General features: G+C 49.6%; 6 protein-coding genes across 6 annotated transcripts; 5 read left to right on the top strand and 1 right to left on the bottom strand.

Annotated features, from left to right (window-relative positions):
* The first annotated feature begins 168 nt into the window (after window positions 1-168).
* Window positions 169-1,695, top strand: PRE7 (Proteasome subunit beta type-6). Its single transcript, XM_007812364.2, has 2 exons — window positions 169-412; window positions 481-1,695. Exons 1-2 carry the CDS (start codon window positions 309-311, stop codon window positions 1,166-1,168), a joined length of 792 nt encoding a protein of 263 aa, XP_007810555.1. The 5' UTR covers window positions 169-308; the 3' UTR covers window positions 1,169-1,695.
* Window positions 1,696-6,583: 4,888 nt separating this feature from the next.
* Window positions 6,584-8,594, top strand: J3458_003435 (uncharacterized protein; the record flags this gene model as incomplete). Its single annotated transcript, XM_066117748.1, has 3 exons — window positions 6,584-7,295; window positions 7,355-7,950; window positions 8,019-8,594. The coding sequence occupies 3 exons, from the start codon at window positions 6,584-6,586 to the stop codon at window positions 8,592-8,594; spliced, it is 1,884 nt and encodes a 627-aa protein (XP_065977539.1).
* Window positions 8,595-10,043: 1,449 nt separating this feature from the next.
* J3458_003434 (uncharacterized protein) lies at window positions 10,044-10,712 on the top strand (the record flags this gene model as incomplete). Its single annotated transcript, XM_007812366.1, has 1 exon — window positions 10,044-10,712. The coding sequence occupies one exon, from the start codon at window positions 10,044-10,046 to the stop codon at window positions 10,710-10,712; it is 669 nt and encodes a 222-aa protein (XP_007810557.1).
* A 457-nt stretch (window positions 10,713-11,169) lies between these two features.
* Window positions 11,170-12,332, top strand: rhp51 (RecA recombinase Rhp51; the record flags this gene model as incomplete). Its single annotated transcript, XM_007812367.1, has 3 exons — window positions 11,170-11,256; window positions 11,320-11,467; window positions 11,521-12,332. The coding sequence occupies 3 exons, from the start codon at window positions 11,170-11,172 to the stop codon at window positions 12,330-12,332; spliced, it is 1,047 nt and encodes a 348-aa protein (XP_007810558.1).
* A 531-nt stretch (window positions 12,333-12,863) lies between these two features.
* On the top strand, window positions 12,864-16,675 carry J3458_003432 (uncharacterized protein). Its single transcript, XM_007812368.2, has 3 exons — window positions 12,864-13,568; window positions 13,618-15,651; window positions 15,705-16,675. Exons 1-3 carry the CDS (start codon window positions 12,935-12,937, stop codon window positions 16,532-16,534), a joined length of 3,498 nt encoding a protein of 1,165 aa, XP_007810559.2. The 5' UTR covers window positions 12,864-12,934; the 3' UTR covers window positions 16,535-16,675.
* On the bottom strand, window positions 16,652-18,264 carry PEP8 (vacuolar protein sorting-associated protein 26). The gene is made up of 2 exons (XM_007812369.2): window positions 17,083-18,264; window positions 16,652-17,016 (listed from the first exon to the last, which is right to left on the bottom strand). Exons 1-2 carry the CDS (start codon window positions 17,912-17,914, stop codon window positions 16,865-16,867), a joined length of 984 nt encoding a protein of 327 aa, XP_007810560.1. The 5' UTR covers window positions 17,915-18,264; the 3' UTR covers window positions 16,652-16,864.
* Window positions 18,265-18,301: the final 37 nt, after the last annotated feature.

The raw sequence follows: 18,301 nt of genomic DNA, 5'->3' as shown, positions 1-18,301 counted from the left end.
AAAGTCAATCTAAGGAACACTCCCCCCTGCAATGGCGCCGGCTTCCTGGTCGGGGGAACGTGGCTGCCCGTTCCGAATTGGCTTAGTCATTCGAGCTTCCCAAACGTGAAGCTCCGACCACTACGCAGCTGGCAAGGCTGCAGCTGGCCTGACGACGCGCGCATACATCCCGGGCCATCTGAAATTCCATCGACAAACAGCTTGAAAGCATCATCCTCGACACAACCGCCTTCTCCCCGTCGCAAGCCGTCCTCATATCAAACCGTATACCGCCGTTTTTATCGTCGCGACTCCCACTGCTCGCCAATATGGCCGCCATGTTTAGCCAAAACCCGGTCATGAATGGCCCCAACTATTCCTTCTCGGATGCTCCCAAGACGAATGGAGAGCCTCGCGAGCATCGCTTCAATCCGTCAGTATCTAGCAATAAGACTTTTTTTATACGTTCGTCGAGCCTGACATCATCTAACAAAAGTGCAGTTACACCGACAACGGCGGTTCCACGCTAGGCATCGCTGGTGCCGACTTCACCATCATGGCTGGAGATACCAGACACACCAGCGGCTACAGCATCAACTCCCGAATGGCTCCCAAAGTTTTCAAGATTGGTGGTTCAACCGCATCGCAAGATGACGCAACCATTGTACTCTCTGTTTGTGGATTCGCCGCCGATGGCACCGCCTTGAGAGACCAGCTCGACACCATCTGCAAGATCTATCGCTACCGGCATGGCAAGCCTATGACGCTGAATGCCTGCGCCAAGCGGTTGTCCACAATTTTATACCAGAAGCGGTTCTTCCCATACTATGTGACAGCCATGTTAGGCGGCCTGGATGAAGAGGGAAAGGGTGCCGTGTATTCGTACGATCCTGTCGGTAGCTACGAACGAGAGCAGTGCCGAGCCGGTGGTGCTGCGGGAAGCTTGATTATGCCTTTCCTTGATAACCAGGTCAACTTTAAGAATCAGTACGTCCCCGGAAGTGGTGAAGGCCACGATCTGCAGGAGAGAGAGCGCCATCCCCTGTCCAGAGCTCAAGTCGAAACCATCATCAAGGATGCCTTTGATGGCGCAGTGGAGCGTCATATTGAGGTTGGCGATGCCCTTCAGATGCTCATTATCACCAAGGATGGTATCGAGGAGACCATACTTCCTATGAAGAAGGATTAGGCGTGATGAAGGGTGCTCTTTGTACAATAGCCTTGCTTTCGACATGGTTGGAATGGATCTAGGGTTATGAATATTGACAGGCGACTACTTTCTATCTATATTTGTGTGAAGATGTTATGCTATACCCCCTTGTTACGGCTGACCTCGGATGAGTCAACAACATGGAAATACGTGCTCTTCGAGGTTTCTGCGGCCGCATGTACTGAGAGAAACAGCTCGTTTTTCCCCTCGGGTCCAGCGATAAGTTGAGCATGGAATAAAGGGGTTCAGGTGGTGCCATACATAACACGCATTGAACTCAGCGTGAATGGCCACATAGCTCTAGGACCACCCTGCTCGACTTCATACAAGGTGAATTCTCGTCTCTCATCCCAACAAGGGCAAATGCGTCGACTCGAGTTAGGCTCTCTCCACAGATAAATATAAAATATAGCAGCCCGAATCAGTGGCTTGATTTGGCCACATTTGTACGAGTTCCCAGTTGGAATCGCTCTCAGGGCCGCCTGCGTGAGCGAGGTCATGTCAAGCACCACTGACGATTGTTCAACTTACCCAAGATAATTTTAAAAATTATTGTCTGACTGACACAGATCCCAGGACGGAGATTTTACATATTGCAACGGCCCATGTGAACAGCCAATTCGGGTTCCGAGTCGTCGAATTTTCCATTCAGTGTATAAAGCCATTGACCTATGTGTATTCGACTTGTTCAACGCTTCAATCTGGAAACGTATAACTAGTTACAGTGTGACGCGACGGGTATTTAGACAGGTCACGTACCTGGTTAACCCAACCTATACGATAATATACTACATAATGTAAGTGTATACGTCTTGATAGGCAACTATATTTTGCCACGAACTGTACCTCGACGTTTTCTTCGCAGGGCCAATAGAACAAGTAACTGACGACGCAAATACAGTCAAACATGGTAGTATGAACTTATTCATAAAAGCCAAATGCTGAATCATTGCTACGAGCCTAGTCTGACAGACAATGGCCGGGCCATCCAGAGTCCGTTTACTTGCTTGATTGATGGGGTAGGCCGTGTTGCCCAGACTCTCCCAACTTCTCAACCTACCCGGTAGGATTTTGCGTTTCGATACCCTCTCGAATTGCTCCACCGAAGCGGACGGCTTCTTTGGCTGTCTAGGACGTAGCCCCGCACCTCGGCGGTTCTCTGATCATTTTCCTGACGTATTCCAAGAACTTTCTTGACTTGCCAGCAGCAAGTCATCAATGCCGAACTGATGTCATTGTCAGCCAAGTGGAAGCTAAAGAATGTTCCCTCAGTTTCCACACAGTTGACATGGAACCGCAGAAAGTCTCATTCCCCGGCGACTCTCATTTGTCGACGACGATGAATGGGGAAGGTGCTCCATTTCTGCGCATTTGTGCCTTGTAGTACTGACAGGAGACCCTGCTGTTCGCGCCAAGATACATTGACACAAACGCAAATCGGAACGCTTTTGTAAAGAGTCGCAACCAGACATCTCCTTACTTCCTACAAGCCACCGTAATGTGAGTGGTGGAATGGCAAGTGGCAATGTTTGGCTTTAACGAACACCCAACTCCTGGAGACCTTTAGGCGCTATTTTGCTGGGATGATGACGACAGAAATCAGGGACAGGGTCGCGCCGTGTCGTAGCAACGACGCGAAGACAGCCGCACCTACGTCATTCCGTCAGTCGGCAGATAACCTGAATGCCCCCCGAGCATGGGCCATAGACTAAGTGAAGGTGGTGGCAAAACGCCCACTAAGTACCGATTTGGCACCCGACGACTTACGCGCAAGCATCGATGCACCAACTGACTACGTCCCAGGCAAAACCAGAGAAATTCCTTCTCATTACTCCGTACACTCGGACGAGATGGACCCTTGTTGTGTGGGCGAATGACATCATATCATTGTGCTGGTGGAAGCGAACCTGCATTTACAGGTATCGATGCGGGTTGGCGCGGCACGCACTGCTACTTTGAAGAACTTGCCGAGGACTATCGGCCGTGTTGGCCCGAAATATGGTTTATATGTCCAATATGAAATTTGGCATTGGAGCCGTGGGGCTTGCATTGGAGGGCGCGTGCCGTCCAAATGCCTGCCACCAACCAAGCAGAGAGGAGAATCAAAGGCATTTGGCAGAGTTTGTCCCAGCGGTAGCATTGAACGTGCCCTCGGTGGGTTACTCTGATTGCCGTGTGTAGACATACGTCATGGCGGCCGGTATTTCCCATGTACGAGCATAATCGTGAAGTTGAAATCCCATACTCCCCAAAGTGAGTCCAACTCCACAGACTAGAGGCCGTGCCCAATTAGAACGTCGGCAGATCTTTTGTCTCGGCCCGCGGGATGGATGGAAACCCTGCAGATAGTTGATTGGCATGTGGGCCACAGCAAGACATGACGGGTAAGTTACCTCGTACCGAGTTTTGCTAGAGAAAGCTTGTCCTATGCACATCAAGTCTTAGTCAATGACCATGTACCACAACGAGGTTCAGGTTCCAGAGAGCATGGGAAGTTTCTGGGGTTTAGGCTGGTACAAGATCATTCTGCCCGAATTTGGCCACACTTGCCCAATGGCACCTAGGAGGCCGCCTCATCGCAGGTGGCCTCACGAACAAAGCATGATGTCGATGTTGTTTGATTCGGCTTCCTTTGAAGAGTCGGGATATTCGGCAGGCAAAATAAAATAAAATAATGGATGAATTAGCTTAGTATATCATTGTAGCTCGTCAACGATGGCTTGCCAGTATTTTCAGGGTCCTCGCCACGCTCCCGGTAATTATCTGAGGGCCCAGTGGACTCGTGATACAGGCACACCAGCATCCTGTTTGGTTTAGCCGGGCGATATCCATCAATGTAACCCCTGGATTCCGATGGAGACTAGACAATGGTTAGAGTGAATCGGTTTAAGCGAAGCCTAGGTCCAGCTCGGAAGTCAATGAAGCAGCGACAAAAATTGGCATCGTGGACAAGAGATCTGCTGTTTGGCTCGTAGCCGCCTCTCGTCAAATTGACCTTGGAGGTGGAGAGAGATAACCTGATCGCCGCGGCATGCCTCTTTTTGGCTCCAAAAGCAAGTGCCACATCCCGAATCGCGTTTTGGGGTCTGGTGGATAGACTGTTAGGGCATAGTACCATCCATCATCACCCTTGCTCCGGCCACACATGCCAGCTCATCCGGTCTCCGTGAAGCCATGTCCGCTTGTATTATGGGTCAGAGCCATTTGTGCCCATTCAGCATTGTCGAAGGCGCCTCTGTGACAATTGGTGTCGGCGTCATCTTATAATCCCTAGGTATTTGTTCGGCGGGCATTAGGCTTGGCAAAACAAGGTGTCCAGGCGCCACAGCTCTGTCGGTTTGCCATCCAGATATTACGCAACTGCAGAGCTGAGTGCCGTATTCTGTCAAGGTTCGTATACCTACCTAGGCACCTAGAGAGGTGGTGTGCGCATGGACAATGCAGGCCAAGATGCACTTGTGGCTCTACTTCTGGGAGTTGTTAGCTTGGGCAGTCAAGTGACAACTTGGAAATTACCAGGCACCTTGGTACATGCATCTTTGTACTCACTTGAGCGACTGCTGTGCTAGTTTCAATGTTGGAAAGAGGCATCGACTGACTGCTCTTACTCGCTTTCAGCAGACTTGAGACAGTACCCAAAACCAAAGCGTCATTGGCGTCGACCAGCTTTTACTAGCCACACCCTTGCACAAGCACCCCGGTGGCTAATGTCTCGAACCCAATTCCTCTTCTTTCTCTTGTTTTTTGAACTCCTTACAGGACCGCCAAGCTGCTGAGACGCACACTGCCGACGAATTTCTGTGTTGCTGAGCCACTGGTCAACTACTTGTTAGCCTCTGCCATGGTTCCCTCGCCAGTGAATATAAAGGGAATTATCTACACCACAGTCTGACTTTGAGAACCTTTACGATACATGGACACATCTTCGCTTGAATATACGTAGGGCCGACAAAGGGATATAAGCCGGGTACCGATAAGAAGACTTGCCGCGCTTACTCCCTACAGACTCGACAAAAGATCGGAATCAGCTTGGGCATCGAGGCCAGACAGAACCATCGCGTTCCGACCAAAAAAAAACGCTCCTTTGAGTTGTCTTGGAATTCACTCCACGTCTTGATTTTTTTCTTTGTACTATCCTCTGTCGTCTACCCTGGAAAAGTCTTGGTCGGAGATACCTGAGCTGCAGTGGCGTTCTTGGATTACATATCGCACACTGGACTATCCTGTAACCTCGACGTTGTCTCGCCCGTCGTGGGGCTGTGAGGGTCAAAAGGCTTCAGGCGTCGTAACGAGTAACGAGGAATCCTGGGTCTTTTTCTGGGCTGTTGGCAGGTCCGGTTATTGCAGTCAGATACCTGTATCCATCTCAAGCCCCAGCATCATTACTACTCCTCTCACACCTCCTTAGCGCATCCCACCTTGTTAATTCACCAGATCTCCTTGTTCACTCAGCCCTGTCGTCAGTAATTGGTCACAGGGGTGGCTCATTCAACTCAATTTCTAGCCAGGATCGAAAAAACTGGCGCTACGTTGCAAGTCTGATTGCTTCGCAGCTCAAAGCTCCAAATAGGTCAAGTCCGGGTACTTTTCAAGAGATATTCGCCACCTGGCACTCTACCTGGGGCTCACATTTGGAGAAAATTGAATACTTGGCTAGAAAGTTTTCAGGATTTTTCTTTCAAGTCGTCATCTGCCCCCCAAATTCCCACCGTTTCAAACAAGCATCCTACTTGGCTGTCAGCTGGTCCGTCGCATTGCTGCAGTCTTGTCTTATTGAATCTGCGCTTTGCTAAATTCTACGTTGTCCCGTAAGCCAGTTGACCATTGCTTTCTTTTCAGTCTTGAGGAGATAGGATAATTCGATCATCCACAGTCCAGGGCCAAGGCGCTTATGCACATGTTCGTTATCGCCTAACAGCTCTTCACACACCTCGGACCATTCTCTCCGGAAATCCACATTGTATCTGCATTTAGATATTTGATACCAGTTCTACCCATTGGTGTCAAAGATCGCGAACGCATCAAAGGGCAGGACATACCTGACGACTGTGCTCTTCATCGGCTTCTTGTACGGAACAAGCATTTCGCACCGCTTTTTGTTGAAACAAATCGCCTAGCCGCATCGGAAACGCAGCCATTATTCCAACCCACTTCACCAAGAATCGCGGAGGTTCTGCAGTAGCACCACCGTTCATTTTACGCTAAGCAATATTCGACTTCAGTTTAGACCGATAGACCGATAGACCTAGGGCACGGCTTCGAGTATTCGTATGACCTAGTCATCAACAAAAACTCTGTCTACTTTGACATATTCAATCAGTCTTTGCTAAAGGCTAGACGGCCGAAGGCCAAAAATCGCAGTTTTGGCACTTGGATATCGCTAGCGAATATCAAATGCAAAGCGATTCGGCAAACCGGACACAGGATGCTGGTCAGCTCGACGCTCCTCGCCAAACACCAACATCTTCGTCCACCAACTCCAACTCCAATCCCAACGAAGCTAGTGAATTATCGCCAGCTGCTGTGGAACAAGCCCAACACCAACATCCCTACCAACCTGTCCCCTTGCAGCAAACTCTAGCGCAAGCTACGATGGCATACCAACAACCGCAGGGCCACCAAGAGGCTTTCGATTTAGCGCCGATGAACAACACGTTGCTCGCGATTAATTACCGACCACAGCACTCAAATCAGTATCTTCAAGGCCATAGTCAACCATTTAGCTCAACCACATCATCGCCCATGGCTCATCAAATGACCCCCATGCCACAGTATGCTGGTGCAGCCATTCCGATGCCAAGTCAAGCATATTATGTCCAACAACAGCAAATCCCTCAATACTATCCTCCAAGTCACCTATCTCAGGTCCAACACTCAATACCGGTACAGGGACGTCAGAGTATGGTTTACTACCAGAACCAGATGTTGATGAGTCCTGCTCAAACGAGCTTCTACTACCCCCACAATGGCCAGTATTCGGGCCATCCACCAGCAATGCCTGCAATGGTACCGGGACTATTCGTAGATGGTGTTTCGAAATCTCAATCTCGCAGTCCTCCGCACCAGGGGAATGGTAATACTGTTGCTGGAAGGCCACACAACCAAGGTAGACTAACTGTGAATCAAAAGCAACTGGACAATCGGAAACTGACCCAAAAAAAACAGACGCGCCTTCAGCAACGCAGAATGCAGTTCGGGGTCCTCCAAGAAAACCGCGACAGAGCGGCCACGCTCTTTGGATCGGTAATCTACCGCCTCAAACCAACCTAATGTCTTTGGTTCATCACGTGTACAAGGTAACACCCGGAATGGAATCCTTATTTCTGATTTCTAAGAGTAATTGTGCCTTCGCCAATTTTAAAGATGAGCCTACTTGCTCTACGGCACAGGAAAATCTACACGATTCCAAATTCCAGTCTGTCCGACTCGTCAGCCGATTACGAAAGAGTACAATCGAGGGTTCCAAAGGTAGCACCGTGCCTACTGGTCCTGCTGTTAATCCCACGCCATCTAAAACACAAGGAGGCAGTGATATAGAGAGTGTCAATGATGACTCGGAGACAAAGACCCCTTCTATAGAGGGAGAAGTTGTTGCCAAACCCGCTTTACCAGTGCCCAGGCGCGATAGTAAAGCTCGCCAGTACGAGGACAAATTCTTCATCTTAAAGAGCTTGACAACAGAAGACTTGGATCTAAGTGTACAAACCGGTATTTGGGCCACGCAATCACACAATGAGAACAACCTCAATGATGCGTTTCAGGCAAGTCAGCCACCAAGTGAACTAGGACTTCATACATATATGTCAATGTACTAACTGGTTCCGTACAGGCCGCGGATAATGTTTATTTAATATTCTCAGCTAATAAATCAGGCGAATATTTCGGATACGCACGTATGATTTCCGAAATCAACGAAGATCCTGCCGCTGCAATCAAATTCGCACCGAAAGTTGCATCTACTGCCAATGTCGATCTTCCGATAGCGATTCCTACAGATGCTACTGAATACGCCCCCAGGGGCAAAATCATAGATGATTCCGCACGAGGCACAATATTCTGGGAGGCGGAACGAGACGATTCTGAAACTGAATCTGATATGGAGAGCGAAAGCACAAGTGACAATGCCAATGGCACAGAGGATGAAACAAAGGCATGGGGAAAGCCATTCAAGTTAGAATGGCTCTCCACCAGTCGCCTTCCCTTTTTCCGAACAAGGGGTTTGCGTAACCCTTGGAATTCAAACCGAGAAGTCAAAATTGCTAGAGACGGCACTGAGTTAGAGCCCTCTGTTGGACGAAGGTTGATTGGCCTGTTCAACCGGGTACAGAATCCAACCATTGCTGCAACTCCTGCACGTGCACAAATGAATTTTGTGCCTGGATATCCGATGATGCGGCCATATTGATAGCAAATGAATCGCCTGGCTGGGTTTTGAACCAGGACGGGCGTTCTCTGATGCGCACTCAGGGCAGTCACTGGAAGCAAGAGGTGAGGCGAATCTTGGGAGGGAATCTTTGAAGGGTGTCAAACCAGCGTGTGAGTCGGGACTGGGGCAAAGACGGTTTTGGCTAGATCAGAGAGGTGAATCATTATGTCTGCCTACGGATAACGACGGTGATGATTATTTTTTTTTCTTATCTTTCATGTGATGGGGGGTTCAGTGGATGCATGTCCGGCAGGTTGGCTTGGATCTGGACGCCTCGAGTGTCTTTGGGGAATCATGGTCATGTCCTCTATTATGAATGCAGTGAAGAATTGCTCTTTGAGGAAACTGAATAGATGCCACGTTATCCAATACAAGCCCCAAGGTTTACACATCATCGGGAGTTTTGAGCTCTTACGAGAGAAAACACTCCTATATTCTCGCTAAGTATTGATGAACCGCGAGAATTGCATCAAGAGAAGAAGTTGAATCCAACCGTGGCTTGTGAGTGGCGATGCGTTGATGAACGAGATGTGGCTGGGCAAGTGTCACACGGAGTAAACTCTGTGTGACATGGCTGATCGTACTCCGTACAGAGAGAGCTATCGTGGATCATCCCTAACGACGAGGTCGTATGTTGCTTTCAGACTCAATTGAAGTATGTCGGCACATCAAGTGACAGGATCGTTCTTGTCCCCATTTGGGGCTGTTATTACCGTTAAGCTCGATATGCTACATTTTCTCTATCTTGCTGTTGATCTCTGGTCGAATCCGCGACGGTGACGTCATTTCACCGTGGACGTTTGTACCTGGGTCGTTACTGTGTTAGTCAGCAATGCGTGCACGGATCAGGTACAAGGCACCTCCACCCAGTTCACGGCCACGATGACACAAAATTCAGTAAGAGCTCAAGTTGATCTAGATACCTATGCAGATGTCTAGGTACTTGGAATCGTCGAGAAAAAGTTTTTTTGGCGGGATGTGAGCGGGTAGTACCGAGCGCCTCGATATTCGATGGCTCGCCGTTGTTGTGCGTTGGGAACAGGACCAGTTCAGTAGAGGCACTACTTCTACTGGCTTCTTGAAGCTTCCAGGCGTAACTGTCATCATCTAGTGCCGTCGAACCGTGTAATTCAGCGCCTAAGCCACCGAATGCGCAATGCAGCTGCATCCTAACTGATTCTAGATACATCTAGTATATTCAACAATGTTCGCAATTGTTTGTTGCCTGTTGCACCATTTGTCAGTACACCTTTCTGCAGAAGTATAAAACAACAACACCGAACCCGCACAAAATGAGTTTCATTCTCATCAGAACACACAACAAGCTGTTTTATGCAACCCTGCAGTAGAACACCCCTTTGAAGAATCTCACAAAAAGTGAAGCGATCTTCCTCTTTCAAACCCACTTGAACCACATCAACATACAAAATGGCATTCTTCCCACGAACCATTCACAATCACCAGGATCAATCCTTCACTCCCCTATTCCGTCTGCTCGACGACTTTGACACCTACTCTCGTCAGCAGAACCCGAAGGCCAATCGTCACTGCTTGGTCCGACAATGGCAGCCAAAGTTTGACGTCCGCGAGACCACGGATGCCTATGAGCTTCACGGTGAACTTCCTGGAGTGAACAAGGACAATGTCAACATTGAGTTCTCCGAGCCTCAGACCTTGGTTATTCGAGGCAAGGTCGAGAGATCCTATACCGCTGGCACTCCCCCCGCCGGCCAGGTCGAGGACAGTGCTATGAGCGGCGGTCTCTCCAGTGCCGCTGAGGAGCCCAAGACTACACGAAGGGCTACTGTTGAAGATGAAGAGGACGAAGAATGGTCCAACGCATCACACTCTCGCCCCGGAACCCCAACTACCACCACAGCGGAAATTGACAAGCAGCCTGAGCCCGAGGAGAAGAAGGTCGCCGATAAGGCCAAGTACTGGCTCAAGGAGCGCAGCGTTGGCGAGTTTTCTCGCAGCTTCAACTTCCCCAACCGCGTCGATCAGGACGGAGTGACTGCCAACTTCAAGGATGGAATTCTGTCCATTGTCGTGCCAAAGGCTAAGAAGCACGAATCCCGCCGCATCGCCATCAACTAAGGCAACGCATGTACATCAGAAATGAATGACTTTGCAACTGCACTTCGGCTTTCTCACATGGTGGCGTTTGGTAAAATGGGTTTGGTTTTGCGCATGATGGACGAAGGAATGACAAACAGCTTGCTTGTACTATAGTACTACTACAAATTCATTAAGACTTGATACAAATTCATACAATAATCGCTTGCCTTTCGAATATGATGACCGTGTATATTTGTGGCATGAAATTTCAGTTTGGTAGAATCCAAAGTGGGTAAGTGACCTCGAGGTGCGCAGAGTCGTTGCCTCCCACTTTGATTGGTCACGTGCCTTGGCGTCCAAAAGGTGGAGTTGGTGCCTTACCTGCGACGCGTGCCAACGCGGTTGTCATATCAACACCATTACAAATCTTCACGGCTTCGAATTGCAGCTTCTTATCGAGGATTGGTCACTTTCTTGCTGCCTTAATACACGTAAAATGGCTGACGAGTACGATGAAGCCCAAGCGGGTGACGATGGTGGCATGACAGGACCCGGAGCTCCCACGCCGCTCACAGCCTTGGAGGTAATTTGTCTTATTTTATACGCGAGTGAGCTAAGGTATTATTGATTGACCTTCAAACTCTAGGGAATTGCTGGGTTAACGAAACGCGACATTCAACTCGTCATGGATGGCGGATTTAATACGGTGGAGTCTGTGGCATATACTCCTCGCCGAATGCTGGAACAAATAAAAGGCATTTCGGAGCAAAAGGCACAGAAGATTTTGGGAGAAGGTTCGTTTCTCTAATCGCTTCTTGCGGAAGTCTGAAACTCATTCCCTTCCTAGCCTCCAAACTTGTCCCCATGGGGTTCACAACCGCCACCGAGATGCATCAGCGACGAAGCGAACTCATTTCCATCACAACGGGATCCAAGAACTTGGACACACTTCTCGCGGGCGGGATTGAAACCGGCTCAGTCACCGAATTGTTTGGGGAATTCAGAACCGGAAAGAGTCAGATTTGCCACACATTGGCTGTGACGTGTCAGCTGCCTTTTGACATGGGTGGTGGTGAGGGCAAGTGCCTGTATATTGACACCGAGGGAACCTTTCGACCTGTGCGACTTCTTGCTGTCGCCAACCGCTTTGGACTATCTGGAGAGGAGGTTTTGGACAATGTGGCTTATGCTCGTGCTTACAACTCTGACCATCAGCTTCAGCTGCTGAATCAAGCTGCTGCCATGATGTGTGAGACGCGGTTCTCCTTGCTCGTCGTTGACAGTGCAACTTCTCTGTATCGTACGGATTTCTGTGGTCGTGGGGAGCTATCCAATCGACAGACCCATTTGGCAAAGTTTATGCGTACGCTACAGAGATTGGCTGATGAGTTCGGGATTGCTGTGGTGATCACCAACCAGGTTGTCGCTCAGGTCGACGGTGGACCAAGTGCCATGTTCAATCCCGATCCGAAGAAGCCCATCGGTGGCAATATTATTGCCCACGCTAGCACGACTCGTATCAGTCTGAAGAAGGGACGTGGTGAGACACGAATTGCCAAAATCTATGATAGTCCATGTCTGCCTGAGAGCGATACGTTGTTTGCTATCAATGAGGATGGCATTGGCGACCCTGCTCCGAAGGACATGGAGAAGGATTAGGTATGAGGTTGGTCGAATCTGATTGGGTTTGCATGATATAGGCGTTATATTGGTCGTCCTTGCTGTATTTACATCTTTATACTCCTAGACAATATGAATCGTGATGTCACAGATCTGAAGATGCTTTAACGTAGTCTGCGATATACGAAATACTTACCAGTGGATTTTTAAACTGAAATGCAAGATTTTCAACTCATGGCGTATTGCGTAGTTAGTTACGGTTCCCTGGCCTAGGTACGGCTACAACATAGTGTTACTGGATGTCTTACATGGTTATCTGCCTCATTTTTTTTTTAATTGGTTTATCAACTGAATAATATTTTCAAGTGATCTTTCTCATAGTTACATTTCAACAGTTTCAATGCTATTGCGGTAAACAGAATTCAGGCGGCATACCTGCACTTAGTTGTGCTATAGGGTATGGTGGTGGTGAGCTGGTTTCTATTTTGGGTTAGCGCGGTCGCGACGTCCCAGTTTCGATCTGAATTTCTGCCATCCACCGCGATCACCTCTCACCACCTACTGTCCCAACACTCACAAGAATCTGCTTCTCTCCCTCCACCCATATCAACCAAGGATCGGGGTTCCTTGATGGAGGCGAGATGGATTCAGGCGATATTCAGTATCTCTTCAAAGAGACCCGCTTGAACCTCGAGCCTCCTGCGCCAGCGTCGATTGTGAGCATCCGGGTGCCCTCGAAAAATGGCAACGGGCGCAGCCAACGACGCATTACCCACGAGTCGTCATCCGAGGACGAGACAACGTTTCGATTGAAAAATCTAGCCATCAATTCATCAATCTATCATCGCAAGTGGCACGATACGCCGCGCAGCTTCCTATGGCGAGTTTTGGAGGACGGAGCCGTATTGAGCATTCGAGCTGCCGACGTTTGCAAAAGGGACAAGACTCCCGATGCGCCTCTTGTGCTAAACTTCAACTTTGGCGTGCCGATTCAGTCCGGTTGTGTGGCATTCTCTGACCCGGAAGAACACGATGCGCTTTGCGTTTATGTGCTGGACCAGTCTTCGCAGCTGTACACTTTTACCCTGCGACCCGAGTTCTTCAGAAAGAGGACAGCCATCGATGCGGTTCTCTCAGAACTTTGCAAGGTTCAGTCGCCGGCAGGACTTGGTTTCAAGAGCCCACATAGGTTGGTGGCTGTGACGGCCAATACTTTACTCGTTACAGTGAGCGATGGTGGAATGATTCGCTTTGACAAGACAAAACATGATGACTGTGAGTTTGTCCTGAACCTTTGCCATTCTTCATTCCTAACGAGATGTAGCGTCGTCTGGTCTTTGGAAGGAGTCATTCTTCAACGTCCAAGGTTGGGCTCAAAATCTACGAAGTTTATTGCCATTCCACGGGAACCATACGATCAAGTACGGAAAAGTCAATATGGAATACAGTGCTGCGACGTCCATTGAAGTGACGGACTTTGGGCTTCAAGACTGTCTTTTTGCCATAACAATTTGTCTCGACCACCGAATTCGTATTTGGAATGTTAATGATGGTCAGATTCTTTTCACCGGCGACTTGCTCAATGTGGAACGTACGCCTCAACAGGTTGGAAAATGGTCCATCGACCCCTCTCTGTCAAATCTGGTTCAGCTTGTTGGACACAACCAGGGACAACGAATTTGCGCCACGTACTCCCCCATCGGCGTGGGCGAATTTAAGTTTTGGAAGATTATTGCCAAGGACGCACACACCGTCATTGTAGAAGACCTCTTTCCAAAGGCCACTCTAATACCGTCTACGCCATCATCTTCTGATATCTGGACGCTGGCTGACTTCGTTCTTGCGTCACCTGCAGAAGGATCTATTAATCTGTGGACCCTGTGGAAGAACAACATGTCTTACAGAGTCAAGCGGCTTGAGTTGGATAGAAAGAACATGGTGCAGTCGTGGGAGGACAACTGGGATGGCGTCTACCCTGACGCTGGGACCATGCCAGTTCAAACGTCTGGACCGTGCGACTCGACCGATGTGACGGAGAAATGGTTACAGTGTATTCTGCAACCAGGACGATTTACAAAGGCAACACTCGAGACGGCTTTATCGATATACGAGCGCGGCCTGGGGACATCAAAGGATGGCAGCAACGGCAAGGGTCGTGGTCTTGCTGAGTCTATTTGCTCAGTCTTGGGTGCGACAGCTTCACTGGAGCGCGACGCATCGGGGGCCATGGATTACGAGCAGTTCAGAGCATCTGGTGAAACACAGTGGCGCAGATTCTACAGACTCTTGGCCGAGCTGGACCGTCAGCGTGGAGAGGCTATTGGTCTGGCTCTTGATCCCGAGACTGATATGGCTTGGGTAGTCTGCACCGACCTTGTCTCTGCCATCCGACTATGCAGTGATTTGGAGCGGCTCTATCACAATCTTGGCTCTCCTGATGAGGAGAACGCTAGCAAGGCAGCCCTGGTTAACGCCGCGCTGTCCTTTGTGGATGGTTTCTCAGACAATCTTGTCCAGTTAGCTCAGGCTGCATTAAGACAGGAAATCTTTGACGAGTCATCAAAAACAGATTTGGAGCGCATTCAATACTTTTCCGACAAGGCTGGCTTCTGGAGAGGCATCACTGATGAGGACTGTGCACAAGTTGTCGATGTGCTCGGCGCTAATTTCGCCATTGTCGACGACAATTTGTATGCTCATGTTTTAGACCTGATGGCCGCCCCCTTGGAAGCGAGACGGCGGCACTTACGATACCCCTTGACAGAATTTGGGCAGAAACTCATTATGAAGGGCGTTCAAGATGCCATTGCGTTGCAATGGAATGTTTGCTTCAGCCAGGTAATTCTTCTTGTTCACATGGAGTTTGAATTTGACAATGAAGAGGACGCCTTGCACAACCGTGTCGATATTGGATCAGTATATCGGAAACTCATTAGCGCACTTAAGAGGCTGGAACTCTTGAAGTGGCTGGCACATACCGAGTTGTCAATCCCTCTGTCCCATGGCGACCGAGCGTCACAGTCCAAGAGGGTTGGCGACGACAGCACCCAAACAGTGACTGCTCTCGAGGCCAACCTCGGGCACCTTCTCGGCTTTGATAATCTTAAAAAGGAACCTCTCTATAGCAGCCTCACGGATGTCATAACAAACCTCTGTGCACCAGACAGCGACATTGAAATCTCTCCAGCACTCATCCAGTGTGCACTCATCAAACAAGAACGAGCCGATTTGGCTCTCGAGCTCGTTCCGTTTAGCGATCAAAACCCATTCTCCGTTTATGTGCTGGGCCGAGTTCAATTGGCTCTCAACGATTTTGAGTCGGCAGCGATCAGTTTTAGAAGGGCAGCCATTGGAATGGGTAAGTTCACCTACTGGCGTTATGACAGTGTCATTTTTGACTGACAGTTTTAGGCGCCAAAACAGTCCCTAGCGACAGACACAGCTGCGGGCTCCTGGGAGATACGGAGTGGAATCTCCTCAACCACGGCCAGTCAATGTACTATTCCCACATAGTTGCGCAATACGAAGCACACAAGGCTTATTCATACGTGGTCGACTTTGCTAGGCTGGCGATACAATTCCTGGATGCCGTCAAGGATAGTTCATCTGCGAAGGTTGAGATGCTGAGTCGTCAGTTCAATGCTGCTTTGGTCACATCACAATTTGAGCTCGCTCACACAAGCCTGCTCTCCATCAAAGATGGTGCCTTGAAGCACTCGAGCCTGCGAAAGCTGGTGGACAAGATGTGCGAAACATGTCACAACATGGAACTCGTATCGTTGCCTTTTCCCGGCCTGCAACAAGAAGTAGATGACATACTAGCCGACCGGTGCCGAAATTCGACCGATGTAGTGCAGGGATTCCCGTATCATCAGGTGCTGTACTCGTGGCGTATCAAGCGCAATAATTATCGCGGAGCTGCATCAGTTCTCCTAGACTACATCCAGAAACTAAAACTGGCTGGCGAGGGGGATAAGATTACGGGCGACGATGTTTTGGATACTCCGGTGACACGCCAATACTTGCTTCTTATTAATGCCCTCAGCTGTGTTGAACCACAGCAAGCGTGGATATTCGACGAGGGAGCACCAGCGCTCCACCAGAATGGGGATGGTGCCAGCAAACGAAAGGTGGTGTCGCTGGCAGATATTCGCAAACAATACCAGGATGAGCTCGATAGAATTGCGGCGATCCAGAACAACCAATTTGGTTTCGAGGCGGGCGATGTAATGGAGTTATAAATGGTATGGCAGTGTGTGAATTGAGACGGCAAAGGCATGTGTAGATTATTTTTAGTAGAAATTTTCACGAACTCGATACCTTGGGACAAGACGGTACGTGAGGCTTTACGAGGAAGGTTAATAAAGAGAAAATAATCATGTTCGAATATCTGTCTGTAATTTTCAGGGTGGTGGCCCACCCATTGGCTTGCCAGCCGACAGGGAGAATATCGCCTCCTTCAATAACTACCCCTAACGCCGAGCCCTATGCTAGAAGAACACTTGGGAATTATAAACATGTGACAAAAGCAAGGGGGGCCCCTTGTTGCATGGTCCTAGATCTTGGACCCCCTATGCTTGAGCAGCAGCTGCTTGAGCGGCGGCTAATTTGGCTTCGTTGGGAGCTGGGAGAGGCTGCAGACCGCCGCCGGTGTTTTCGGCGAGGCCGTCGGGAGCTTGGCGGTACAAAATGATTTCGGATTGCTTGAAGTACCGACGGGCATCTAGACATGTCAGCAACACTATTATTGTGCTGGGATATGCGCACCACAGAAAAAAGGGTTACTCACCCTCATCAATCAGGACCAAACTGAGGTAATATCTCGTCGAGAACTTCTTGTTCACATCTCGAAACGTAGGCGTCAAGTCGAAACCCCCCAAGAATAGCCTGATAGGAATTGTCTCCCCCCTCGATGGCGAACCGTCCATGATCTCAAACCTCACCAACGTCTCGCTCTCGTTGTACTGATTCGGCGCGGCGCCCGTCGTTTCTCTTCGAATAATGGACAACTCCATGTGCTTGATCTTTAGCCGGACCAACAAGAAGTAGATGCGGCCGACAATGACATCCTTGAGGTGGTATTTGCTCTTGCTGTACTCGAACTCGATGTGAAGACAGTCCTCGATACCGACGTCCATCTTTATGCTGCTATTCATCTCGGGCGGGATGCGGTAGCTGTAGACCCAAATGTCCTTTTCACGAATGACGTCGGCCATGCGGCGGGACACGGTGACGCGCACAAAGTACCGCAGCTTGACGTTGATGCCGTTGTACGACTCGTACTGCTTCTCGACGTTTTTGAAGTTGAAGTCGAACGTCTGCGGGTGTTGCAGCTCACCGGGGGCGGCGAGTTCTTGGTTCAGGGAAAGGAATTCGTAGTGGTTGCCACGGTCAAAGAACATTTCAATGGTGCCGATGAATTGCACCTTGATGCCCGTGTGCTCGAGGCGCTTGCCGTCCTTGGGGCGGACGGTGACGGCACCCTTGACGGATTCGCCGTCCATGTAGAGGGGAGCCTTTTCGCGGCGGTTCTTGTCGAGTTTGACGTCGACCATGGACCGGTCGTCGGCATCCTCGAGAACGACATCGATGTCGACGGGGGTGGAGAAGAAGTACGACATTATGAGGAGAGGAGCGCGTCCACGGCGCCTTGGGAGTGTTTAAAGGAGGCGGGATGGTACGCGAGGAGTTCGCGAGGGGCAGATGGGCACCGGTTGAGGTGAGCTGGTGATGTCGTGGTCAAGGTGTGTCAACGACGCTGACGTACTGTTTGGGGCGGATGGAGGATCCGGAGCTCTCCACCGAAGCTCGGATGTTTGAGACGGAACCAATCGACGAGCTGTCTCGCCCAGAGTTGAAACTTACGTGATGTGTGGACTGAAACGGCTTCAATTCTACCATCTACATCTGAAAGCAGGACAGCTAAAAGCCACCATGATTTTTTTCAACTTGGATTGAATTGACCTCTTGACACGGAATGGTTGCAAGTCAAGATACAACATCAACCA

Source organism: Metarhizium acridum (genome assembly GCF_019434415.1).
Source record: "Metarhizium acridum strain ARSEF 324 chromosome Unknown scaffold_13, whole genome shotgun sequence".
NCBI lineage: Eukaryota > Fungi > Ascomycota > Sordariomycetes > Hypocreales > Clavicipitaceae > Metarhizium > Metarhizium acridum.
The sequence above is the reverse complement of the archived record's forward strand: the minus strand, read 5'-3'. Positions and strand labels throughout refer to the sequence as shown.